The sequence below is a fragment of the Astyanax mexicanus genome, chromosome 9 (assembly GCF_023375975.1).
Source record: "Astyanax mexicanus isolate ESR-SI-001 chromosome 9, AstMex3_surface, whole genome shotgun sequence".
NCBI lineage: Eukaryota > Metazoa > Chordata > Actinopteri > Characiformes > Acestrorhamphidae > Astyanax > Astyanax mexicanus.
In genome coordinates, this window is record NC_064416.1 from 36,160,953 (window position 1) to 36,173,153 (window position 12,201).

Genomic DNA, 12,201 nt, shown 5'->3' on the forward strand with positions numbered 1-12,201 from the left:
GTCAGTGTATAGTTTCTTAATTTATTTTTGGACTGTTTAAGGCTTAATGCAAAAAATTGAAAATTGTATGTAAAACTTATTATTTGATTTATTTAAGTAGTGCAGTGTACAAGAAATAGGTTTTAATTTTTTATTTTTACTCTGCACCTAACAATTGAATTTATAGGAAAAAAATTAATCTTTTCTTTATTTTCAGATTTTTCCATTTTTGCATTTTGCAAGGATTATACCATCAGATTTTTGTTACAAGATTGTGTTACAAAAAATTGACAAATCTGAAAATCGAGAGAAGATTTATCTTTTCATTTTTCTTAATAATAAAAAATAGATAAAACCCATTTGTTCTTTACTCTACTGAATAAAAAAAATAATAAGTTTTACACCCGATTTTCTATTTTCGAATTTAGCTTGATACAGTGAGAAAATTAAACTGCTAAACGTTACATTGACCCACCTCGTATATATATATATATATATATAAATTATATATTAAAATCTTAAATCTTAGTATTTAACAGTAAAGCCTGTGTTAGACTGTGTTTATCTCTGCAGTCTCTGGATTTTTAGGCTACAGCGGTTTGCGGTACTTTGGGCCCTCTCGCTTGCCGTCTTCAGCGGGGGCGGGGTCTGAGTTGTAGTTTTTACAGTGTAAACAACATGCCGGGCTCGTGTAGTGAAGAGGAGCAGCAGGAAGAGCAGAAACAGAGTTTTAATGTGGTCACAGTGGTGTCACAGTTTGCGGATGATAATCTGACTCTGGTGCGGGTGAGTAAATCCTGGAGAAAATAACAGCGCGGTTCATGTTATAATTTATTATAACATTATAATGCACAGCCAGCTTCATACACCTGCATTCTGAACAGCTCCTCTCTGGATTCAGATGATCTAATCTGGGTTTGGTGAAAAGCTGCTCATCCAGACTAAAACATAACCTAGCTTCACTTCATTGTGATTGTGTAGCTAAAGAATTTAAAGTACCAGCCAAAAATTTGGACAGGCCTTCTCATTCAGTGTTTTTTTTAATTCATGTATTTAATTCATTTTCTATATTGTGGATTAATAATAAAGACATGGAAACTATTACGTCACAGGTGTGGAATTACCTAGTAAACTAGGTAATTCCTGATCTGAAGAAATTCTAAAACAGATGAGAAAACCAAGTCATTGATCATTTATCATTTTGGAAAAGATTACAAAGTAAATTCTAAAGCTTTCAGACCACAGTGAGAGCTATTATACGCAAATGGAGAAAACATGGAATAGTAGCTGGCCGAACAAATTCATTCCAAAAGGGCTTGGACAACTCATCCAGGAGGTCACAAAAGAACCCAGGACAACATCTAAAGAACTGCAGGTCTCACCTGTATCAGCTAAAGTCAGTGTTAATGATATAATAATAAGAAAGAGACTGTGTGAAAATGGTATCCATGCAGGGGATTCAGTATTTTTCTCAATATGGTGTAGGTACCGTGCATGTAATAGAGAGTTCTGTTTTTTAGAACCTAGAAACTACTTTTTTTACGTTTTAAAAATAAAAAAATGTGAAACAAACCAGCATGTTTTATACTTCAGATTATTTTAACATAGCCTCATTCATGATGCGTATTTAATAATATTTGAATTTCAGTAATAATAAAGAAAATTAAATAAAGAAAAAGAAAAACATTGAATTTAATTGAATCCAGTCTTATGGATGGTACTGTATTACGTAAAACTGTGAGACTCTTTCACGCGATGAACAGACACAGAGATACAGCAGGACTAAATCTGAAAGTGTCCAGAATCCAAGTGAAAATATTTAAAATTAGGTCACTGGCTGATGTAATCATAAGAATCATTAAACATTCACATTAGCTCACATTCTCCTAATGTTTCATAAACACCTGTATGTTTTTTCTTTACATTTAAAGAATATATACCGTATGTCTGCTCTGTTCACAGAACATCAGCACAGGACTTGCAGTGGCCGGTGTGCTGGTCATAGCGAGGAGCATCAGACTGGTAAAGCAGAAATCACTGACTTTCTATTTAGCCAAGATCAATTTGCCAAGCATTAAATAATAACTAGGGCTGTCAAATGAACTCAACAGTTTTTTTAATTAATCTTATGACGGAGCTGGAACGGCGCTGCTTTGCTCACATCAGTGTTTTGCAGAGGTGGAAAGTAATTAATTACATTCTCAAGTTACTGTAAGTGAGCAGATTTTAGGAGTAATTTGTAATTTTTAAAGTAGTTTTTAAAATAGGTAATTTTACTTTTACTTAAGTACATTTTGGCCCAAGTAATTTACTTTGCTACATTGGAAAACTCCCAATTACTGAGTAAAAATGCTGGGGAAAAAAAACAATTGTCTGAATTAAATTAAATGAAAAAAAATTGCACGGATGCTTGCACGTAGAATATTGAGGCAATGACTTCCTCATGCAATGCAAAATGTGCCCCGCCGGACAGAGCTGTCAGCTTTCAAAACTTCCACATCAAACCTGAGAAAGCATGTGGTGGTAAGTATTTTTATCATTAAACAATCTGCTTAAATGTTAAAAAAAACATGTAAATAGCAGTTAAAACATAGCAATGGCAATTTAAAAAATAATAATGAACTGTAAAACTATAAAATACCAGTTTTAATCACCTACATTACCATAATGTTTTAATAGTAAAGAAAAAATGGATCATAGAAACCTATGCCACTTGTTTTATGGGGTGGTCTGAACAAATAGGTCCAAATTATTATGTAGAATAATAGTTCATTAAAAACAATTTAATTTATAATTTGTTTTTACTTTTTTACATCAAATAATTAAAAGTAACTATGTAACTTTTACTCAAAGTACATTTTAAATTGAGTACTTTTTCACTTTTACTCGAGTAGATTTTACTCAAATACAATTTTTCAGTACTTTTTCCTCCGGTGTTTTGACCTTCAGGACAGGCATCATCATACACATATTACATCACACAGCCAAACTTGCAATACATAACACAGCACAGGAACACCATTCTGATATCAAAAACCAGTGATTAATACAGTACATCTCGGAATACAGTTAATATGAGGACTAACATGACTGCTAACCTGCTGAGTTTGGCTGTTAGCTAGCACTAAATTTATAGCTGCATTCCTGTGTTCTGAGATCAGTAAAGACTGGCCTGATCGAGAACCACCATCCACATATCATATCAAACCCACAACCTACTAATCTAACCAGCTCAGTGCCAGTCATCTGTTAACAAACGTTACAAACAATAATTCAACTCGGAACACAGCTAGCATCGCCGGTTCGCGTTTCATAATAAAAGCTTATAGTATTTACCAAATATTCATGAAAAAAATTATAAAAAACAATAAGAACCGATATGTTTTTTTTTATTTGGACTGTTTTGCCATTTTTCAGGTGAAAATTTTTAAATATTTACAGCGGCTGTTGCTAACTGATATTCATTACTGTTTGTAATGAAATTGTACAGTTTAAAATACTTTCTTAGCAAAAAGTAATGGACGCAAAAAATGTGATGCATTTATATTAATGTATCACAAAGCATGTAATATTTTTTTTTTTTTTATCGCCTGACAGCACTAATGACTACAGTAAAGAACTATTGAAATTATATAAGTATATCGGTTTAGAACATCCACAGTGTTTAATTGTTCCATACCGTTTCCCCTAAGCCGTGTTCACACAGATGAAATGGTCTAAATCAGATTTTTTTTTTTATGTGACCTCTATGCTTATGTTCCTAAATGTCAATATTTTTGATGATAAACTTGAATGCTGATCTGGCAGTTCTGAGTTTCAGTGCTGTGCATCGGATGTGCATCACGTTTTAATACCCCCAAATAGGTGGCTGACATCAGAAATGGAAATTTGAAATTTAGAGTGTCAAGAGTCAAAAGATTGGACACACCTTCTCATTCAATGTTTAATTTTTTTTTTCCTACATTGAAAACATAAGGAATAATTTAGTGAACTTGATGATTTAGCATATATATACACTGCTCAAAAAAATAAAGGGAACACTCAAATAACACATCCTAGATCTGAATGAATGAAATATTCTCATTGAATACTTTGTTCTGTACAAAGTTGAATGTGCTGACAACAAAATCACACAAAAATCATCAATGGAAATCAAATTTATTAACCAATGGAGGCCTGGATTTGGAGCCACACACAAAATTTAAGTGAAAAAACACACTACAGGCTGATCCAACTTGAATGTAATGTCCTTAAAACAAGTCAAAATGAGGCTCAGTATTGTGTGTGGCCTACACGTGCCTGTATGACCTCCCTACAACGCCTGGGCATGCTCCTGATGAGGTGGCGGATGGTCTCCTGAGGGATCTCCTCCCAGACCTGGACTAAAGCATCCGCCAACTCCTGGACAGTCTGTGGTGCAACGTGACGTTGGTGGATGGAGCGAGACATGATGTCCCAGATCAATCGGATTCAGGTCTGGGGAACGGGCGGGCTAGTCCATAGCTTCAATGCCTTCATCTTGCAGGAACTGCTGACACACTCCAGCCACATGAGGTCTAGCATTGTCCTGCATTAGGAGGAACCCAGGGCCAACCACACCAGCATATGGTCTTACAAGGGGTCTGAGGATCTCATCTCGGTACCTAATGGCAGTCAGGCTACCTCTGGTGAGCACATGGAGGGCTGTGCGGCCCTACAAAGAAATGCCACCCCACACCATTACTGACCCACTGCCAAACTGGTCATGCTGAAGGATGTTGCAGGCAGCAGACCGCTCTCCACGGCGTCTCCAGACTCTGTCACATCTGTCATGTGCTCAGTGTGAACCTGCTTTCATCTGTGAAGAGCACAAGGCGCCAGTGGCGAATTTGCCAATCCTGGTGTTCTCTGGCAAATGCCAAGCGTCCTGCACGGTGTTGGGCTGTGAGCACAACCCCATCTGTGGACGTCGGGCCCTCATACCATCCTCATGGAGTCGGTTTCCAACCGTTTGTGCAGACACATGCACATTTGTGGCCTGCTGGAGGTCATTTTGCAGGGCTCTGGCAGTGCTCCTCCTGTTCCTTCTTGCACAAAGGCGGAGGTAGCGGTCCTGCTGCTGGGTTGTTGCCCTCCTACGGCCTCCTCCACATCTCCTGGTGTACTGGCCTGTCTCCTGGTATACTCTAAGAAATATAAGTACAGATTTGTACTTAAAAGAGTACAAAGCTTGTCGCTGGGGCTGTACCTTATATTAAGGTTCAAAAAAGTACCTTTCAGTGAAAGTACTTTTTTGTACCCATGGTTTTTGTGCCAGTATAGATTATAAAGATTATAAACATTGACATCAACTAAAAATGGCTCAAAAACTTGATGATACAAAATTGTCTGGCTTTCAAATAAAAAATGTGCAATTTAAATATATACTGTTTATTAGTACAGTGATGCAGAATACTGAATGTACCTTTTGGCTGGTTAAATGGTACAAATCTGTACTTATTGCTGTTAGAAATGACTTTGTACTTCAGAGGGAACAAATCTGACCCTGTAAAGACCAATATTGTACCTTTGAGGGTACAATTATAAAGAATGTACCTTCGAGTACAAAAAAGTACTCATATCGTACCTCTGTTTGTTAGAGTGTAGCGCCTCCAGCCTCTGGACACTACGCTGACAGACACAGCAAACCTTCTTGCCACAGCTCGCATTGATGTGCCATCCTGGATGAGCTGCAATACCTGAGAACTTGTGTGGGTTGTAGAGTCCGTTTCATGCTACCACGAGTGTGAAAGCACCACCAACATTCAAAACTGACCAAAACATCAGCCAGACAGCATAGGTTCTGAGAAGTGGTCTGTGGTCCCCACCTGCAGAACCACTCCTTTATTGAGTGTGTCTTGCTAATTGCCAATAATTTCCACCTGTTGTCTATTCCATTTGCACAACAGCAGGTGAAATTGATTGTCAATCGGTGTTGCTTCCTAAGTGGACAGTTTAATTTCACAGAAGTTTGATTTACTTGGAGTTATATTGTGTTATTTGAGTGTTCCCTTTATTTTTTTGAGCAGTGTATATATATATATATATATATACAGATTTCATTAATTAAAATGCTATAAGTAATTTGTGTTTCAGAGTTCAGATATAATTTCTTGGCATTTACATTTTCTTTTTTGCTTGGCAGATTACAAAATTCAGCTCTCCCTCTGAAATCCCGACCCGGTTCATCGAGAGGAGCATCAGTATCAGGGGCAGAGTGAGGAGAGTAACTGAGAGCGGCCTGGAAGTGGAACACGTCCCAATTTATGTCCCTTTGGTTTCTCCCCTGCTGACTAAACGTAAGAGCACAGACACGCCCCCTCCCCTTGACCTACACCTCTAAACAAAACCCCACTGTGCCCCCCCTAAAGATCCAATTAATCACTCATCATTAAACCTGCAGATTCACTCCGCAGCTGTCAGGGACCACCACTCTCGCCTGAACAGCTGCCTGCAATTATCAATTAATCCTCACTGTGAATCCCATTCTCAGTCTTTTGGGATTGAAAACACAAAGGCCCGTCTTTGCATCTGTCTGGCGGGTTGTTTGGGTGACATTTTGTATTATTATTTTTATTTTTTTTCACATGGTGGTGCTCGTGCCTCGGCTTGTTCCAACCTGTTGTTTTTATTAGCATTTTATTTCTTTCAGCGAAGCATCTGAGAACACTCTGTTTTAACAGCTGGCACTCAGAGCGCTCACACATCTCCTTTTACTAATTCAATCAGAGAGTTTGAGCGCTAAACATTTGCACGTTTACAAGATTTTGTTTCAGCCCACTTTGATAAAATATTGGCACTAAAGCAGTTAGTGGAGAAAGACGCGCTGGATAATTGAATTACGGCTCAGCTGTAGCTTGAAAGCCATTTAGATAGGCTTTGCTCGGCTCTGAATAAACCAGAGATCAGCTTTTATTGCCAGCTGAAGTGAAAATAAAAGGATTAAGGCTTTCATTTGGAATTGATGGCCATGTCTGACTAGTGTATTTATTCTCTATGGCCGTGCCTTAAATTTTGTCTACATAGTTTTTTTTGGTTTATCAGTCAGCACAAAATAGATTTTTACATTTTTAATATTTATTTGTTTAGATTTCTTTCTGATTTAGCTATGCCCGTTACCCCAGCTGATGCTAATGCAGCATTGCTGAGTAGCCAGCACACTCGGAGGAAAGCGCAGTGACTCGGGTCAGATACATCAGTTCACAGACGCATTGTGCTGATCAACATCACCTTAAGAGTGATGTGGGGAGAAAGTGCCATCTACCCAACCAGAGAGAGCATGGCCGCTTGTGCTCTCTCAGACTCTGGATGCTGATGGCAAGTAGCATGACTGAGATTCAAACCAGCGGTCTGCTGATCATAGTAGCAGTGGTGTTGTCCTTTGGACCACTTGGAGCACCAAAAAAAACAGTATTTAGATATTTTTTTTGTGATTTAGGATCCTTTGCCTACCGTGCCTAATAGGGGTGCTAAAAAGTTTTTAATGATATTCTAGGCGATATGACAATACACTGAAAATATTTAATTAATTTTGAGAATATACTACTGCAACAAAATAATTATTTTGTATAGAATAATGGTTTTAAATATTCAGAAACAAAAACATCTGTAAACCTTGTGTGTATTTTGTAAACAACAGTAAAATGTACAAAAGTAAAAAGTACTGTTGAAACCCTTAAAATTATCACAATACAATAAAATACGAATATATTGTCCAGCTGTCTACAGATATTTTATTGAATCAACTGTTTAACTCTTAATAGAGTAAGCACAAAATTAAAAATGAATTAAAATTTTGATGTATACATCAGGATGCAAAGATAATCAATTGTGTGAACTGGGGGTCATTAAGTTCAGATTTTGTTTATAAAATGTGGCATAAAGTTGTCCAAAAGCAGTGTGTAAGACTGGTGGAGAAGAACACAAGATGCATGAAAATTGTGATTAAAAGTTTATTCTGCCAAATATTGATTTTTGAACTCTTAAAACTTATGGAAATATAAAATATGAACTTGTTTTCTTTGCATTATTTGAGGTCTGAATAAAAAAAAACAAAAAAACATTTATGTACATTTCAAATGTAATGTATACATCAGGATGCAAAGATAATCAATAAAGAGTACTAAAATGTACATCAAGAATTATTAACAGTGGACAATTAATGTCATTACTATTATTATACAAAACTAAACTTTAAAAAAATGGTATTTGTATTAAAAACTCTTAAAACTTTATGAATATGAACTAGTTTTCTTTGCATTATTTGATGTCTGAAAGCTCTGCATCTTTTTAGTTTTTATTTTCAGCCATTTCTCATTTTCTGCAAATAAAAGCTCTAAATTACAATATTTTTATTTGGAATGATTCAGAAACTGAGGTGGTCTCTTAATTTTTTCCAGAGCTGTATATCAGAAGTTTTCTCTTGTGCTAGAGTTTCTCTGATGTGTATAAGAGCTGAGACTTGTTGTTTTTGTCAGGGTGACGTTATTCTCAATAATCCTGTTCATGTAATGAACGATCAGTAAAAACATCTTCCTTCTGGAATCTTTTTGAAGTCGAGCACCTTTAAGCCCTGCAGCTCTTTCTCCATCGTAAAGGCACTTTAAAATGCACTCATGTGGAACCTGGTTTAAGAGGTCAGCAGACATAGGTGACTAAACTAGCTGACTCTTCTTCTTCCCCCCCACAGGTCAGCCCGTGGCCTCCCTGGATGTGCGGCTGGCCGGGGTGGAGCTGACCCCGCAGGGCCAGGAATGGCTGTCCCAGCGGCTCAGGCCGACCCAGGCGGTGTGGCTCCGGTTGATCAGCCGCCAGGAGGAGAGCCTGCACTGCCTAGTGTCGGTCAGCAGGGTGGGTCAGACAGCAGACACCCAGAGGTCACACCACACTGTGAAACAGGCTCACCTACCAGACTATTACCACTACTGTCTTCTATTGATTCATTGACCTTAAATTTAAATAATATACAGTACCAGTCAAACGTGTGGACACACCTTCTCATTCAATGCTTTGCTTTATTTAAGTTATTTTTTACATTATAGATTAATATTAAAGATATAGACGTGTGTAGTAAACAGTAAAAAAGTGTTTGTCCTCCACAATCTCCTGACCTTAACCCAGTGGTGGAATATAATCAAGAAAAAGAAGGATGATCACAAGCCATCAAACCAAGCTGAACTGCTTAAATTTTTGCAGCAGGAGTAAAGGCATAAAGTTATCTAAAAGCAGTGTGTAAGACTAGTGGAGGAGAACATGCCAAGGTGCATGAAAACTGTGATTAAAAATCAGGGTTATTCCACCAAATATTGATTTCTGGACTCTTTGAATTTTATGAATATGAACTTGTTTTCTTTGCATTATTTAAGGTCTGAAAGCTCTGCATCTTTTTTGTTATTTTAGCCATTTCTCATTTTCTGCTAATAAATGCTCTAAATGACAATAATTTTATTATGAATTTGGGAGATAGTTCATAGTTTATAGATCAAAACAATGTTCATTTTACTCAAATATATAACTATAAAAAGCTTAATCAGAGAAACTGATTCAGAAACGAAAGTGGTCTCTTAATTTTTTTCCAGAGCTGTAGTTTTCTCATTAACAAGCCCATTTATGGGGTAATTAAAGCAGGGAATCTACAAAAATGTGCAGAGCAGGGTTCCTCCAGGACCAGGGTTAAAAAACATTTATCACAAAGGATGCTGCCCAGAGAGACATTGCCTACAGGATGCTTCTGATTGGACACTGTCCACAGGATGCTTTTACCTGGGTATTTCTAGTTTTTAGTTGGTGGATTATTCTCAGTCCATCAGTGACACTAAAGTGTTTAAAACCTCCAGCAGCACTGCTGTATCTGATCCACTTGCACATACAGCACAACACACCATAGCACCTCATACACTGCTACCATGCTAATCAGTGTTATTAAAGTACTGAGAATAATGACCCACCACCCAAATTAGAAGCTGCTCTGTGGTGTTTTTTTCTCCTATGGGGTCCTGACTATTAAAGAACAGGGTGAACGAAAGGAGAATAAAAATAAAGCCTGTACAATTAACAACAATTCATAACAACATTATTATTATCATTATGATAACTGTGTTAATTCTAAGGCTAAATTACTTTTTAATAATTTTTGTCTCAAGAAATAAAAACTCTTTTTTGTTTGCCCAAACCTGCAGGGTTCCATCTTTACCACATGTATCAATGAGGAGCTTCTGTGGTTGGGTCTGGGGAGGACCGCCCCTCTCCAGGGTGTGGACCCTCACTCTCGACTCTACTTCAAGATCCACAGGCGGCTGCTGAAGTCTGAGCGGAGGGCAGAGAAAAAGGGGGAAGGCCTTTGGAAAGAGGAGAGTCTGAGGGAGAGGATCAGTCAGGCCCTCAGCAGCAACATAGTTGTTGCCACAATTAAGAGAATGCTAAACTGGATGTCTAGAACTAAGGACCGGTGATGCCCTGATATAAAAATCTCTATGGACCACATGGCAAAGTGGAAATGTCAACTATTCAGAACCACTGACTGGACATAATATGTTTTAATATTCATTGAGAGCAACATATGTTGCCTTTAAGATTATTTTCCCAGGGTTGTTCATTCACTTTTCAACAAGACACTAAATTAAAAAGATGTGGCTGTGGCTGGAAGAAGAGGCTACAATACTGGACTGACCTGTCTGCAGTCCCTACATGTCTTTAATAGAGAATGTGTGGAGAATTTTGAAACACAAATGTGACAAAGACAATGTCATACTATTATACTTATACACTACAAGACGGGTTCATACTGCCTACAATTAAATAAAAGACAAAGGGAATTAAAGAAATACTGTAGTTATTTGCATTTCCATACTGTCCTAACTGTGCTGTATGAAAGGATGATACACCATCCAGTACTTCACGGATGAGTTGAAAAGTTAAAGATGAGAATGCATTTAAAACCTCAGTTATAGAAAGTCTTTCCTGGACAGTAGAGACAGTCACTCCAACAAAAGCAAGGTAAACTCTGTTTAATATACTTGATTTCTGAAGCAACTATTTTGCTTTGGCCCCAGTATGCTGTGCAGCTACCATTGTTTTTTGTTTGGTCTTATTAAGAGGTTTATGTTTTGTGTGTGTGTGTGTGTGTTTATGTGGTATATATGTTTGTTTATACTGTATAATGAGATTTAGTTGTGGTAATTCCACTGGCAGAGTGTTACTTTTGGTGTTGGGTTGGAGGTTGGATAAGGGTCTCCACCAGTGAGCTGCTAATTTACAGGTATTAGTGAATCGTTGCTTGTGTGGCTTTTGCACTCTTTTCTGTTATTTGTTTAAAAATGTTGAGGAGAGTTACATAGAGTTGAGAATATGACTCCATAGGTGTTAATTGAATCTTATAGTAGACTTTCTTTTTTTTATTCAACATTTGACTTAGTCTTTTAACACTGATGTGGAAATATAAATATATTTTACACTTAAAGTGTTGGTTTATAATCTTTTTTTTTGCTGTTAGTTATGCCAACACTTTGTAAAGTGTTAATTTAACTTCAATTTACATAAATTAATTTAATTTAAAATGTAATGGTGTTCCCATATGCACATATTGAAATTGTGAAAGTGTTGAATTTGCAGTATATATACAGTATACAGGCTTATAAATATTGTGACACAGTGACACAATCTTCATGATTTGGGTTTTGCATGCCACCACACTGGATTTTAAATGAAACAACTAAGATGTTATTAAAGTTTAGTCCCTAAGGTTTAATTTTAGAAATTACTTTGCAACCATTGCCTCATTTCAGGAGCTAGTCATCCAATCAGTACCTGTCTCATTGTAGTAGCGCAGTCAGATCGTTTTAGTCGACTACATTCTTATGATAATTAGTCGACTAAAACGAAAAACATTACAGATGACTAAATTATGACTAAAACTGAATGGCATTTTCGTCACAAGACTATGACTAAATCAACTATTTATATCAAAATTTGTTGTAAAAATGAACACTGCCAACATTAGCCTAAAAAAAGAATAGATCTATCAGAAAAATGGCGGCAATGTTAGAAGTGGCCAAATCAACACTTTGGTACATTCTGGGAAAAAAAGAGCAAATCAAAATAGCCTGGACTATTTTCAACAAAATATTAAGAATTAACATTTTATTTATGATAAAGTTAATTTGTCCAAATACTGTTACTGAGTCCATGAAGTAAGGAGGCTTTGTA

The 12,201-nt window shown here is 36.9% G+C and overlaps 1 protein-coding gene and 1 long non-coding RNA gene across 2 annotated transcripts in view; one reads left to right on the forward strand and one right to left on the reverse strand.

Annotated features, from left to right (window-relative positions):
- The window catches only part of LOC125804584 (uncharacterized), a 432,046-nt gene that overhangs the window by 343,379 nt on the left and 76,466 nt on the right, over nt 1-12,201 (reverse strand). The window lies entirely within an intron of this gene.
- Nucleotides 535-10,820, forward strand: c18h3orf33 (c18h3orf33 homolog (H. sapiens)). Its single transcript, XM_007231545.4, has 5 exons — nt 535-765; nt 1,942-2,001; nt 6,143-6,296; nt 8,687-8,847; nt 10,176-10,820. Exons 1-5 carry the CDS (start codon nt 658-660, stop codon nt 10,446-10,448), a joined length of 756 nt encoding a protein of 251 aa, XP_007231607.3. The 5' UTR covers nt 535-657; the 3' UTR covers nt 10,449-10,820.

Excerpts from the sequence above, each read along its gene's own strand:
- c18h3orf33 (XM_007231545.4), top strand. The coding sequence starts at position 658 with ATGCCGGGCTCGTGTAGTGAAGAGGAGCAGCAGGAAGAGCAGAAACAG. Across the intron at positions 766-1,941 it reads ATAATCTGACTCTGGTGCGG|AACATCAGCACAGGACTTGC; the intron begins GTGAGTAAATCC and ends CTCTGTTCACAG. Across the intron at positions 8,848-10,175 it reads GCCTAGTGTCGGTCAGCAGG|GGTTCCATCTTTACCACATG; the intron begins GTGGGTCAGACA and ends CCAAACCTGCAG.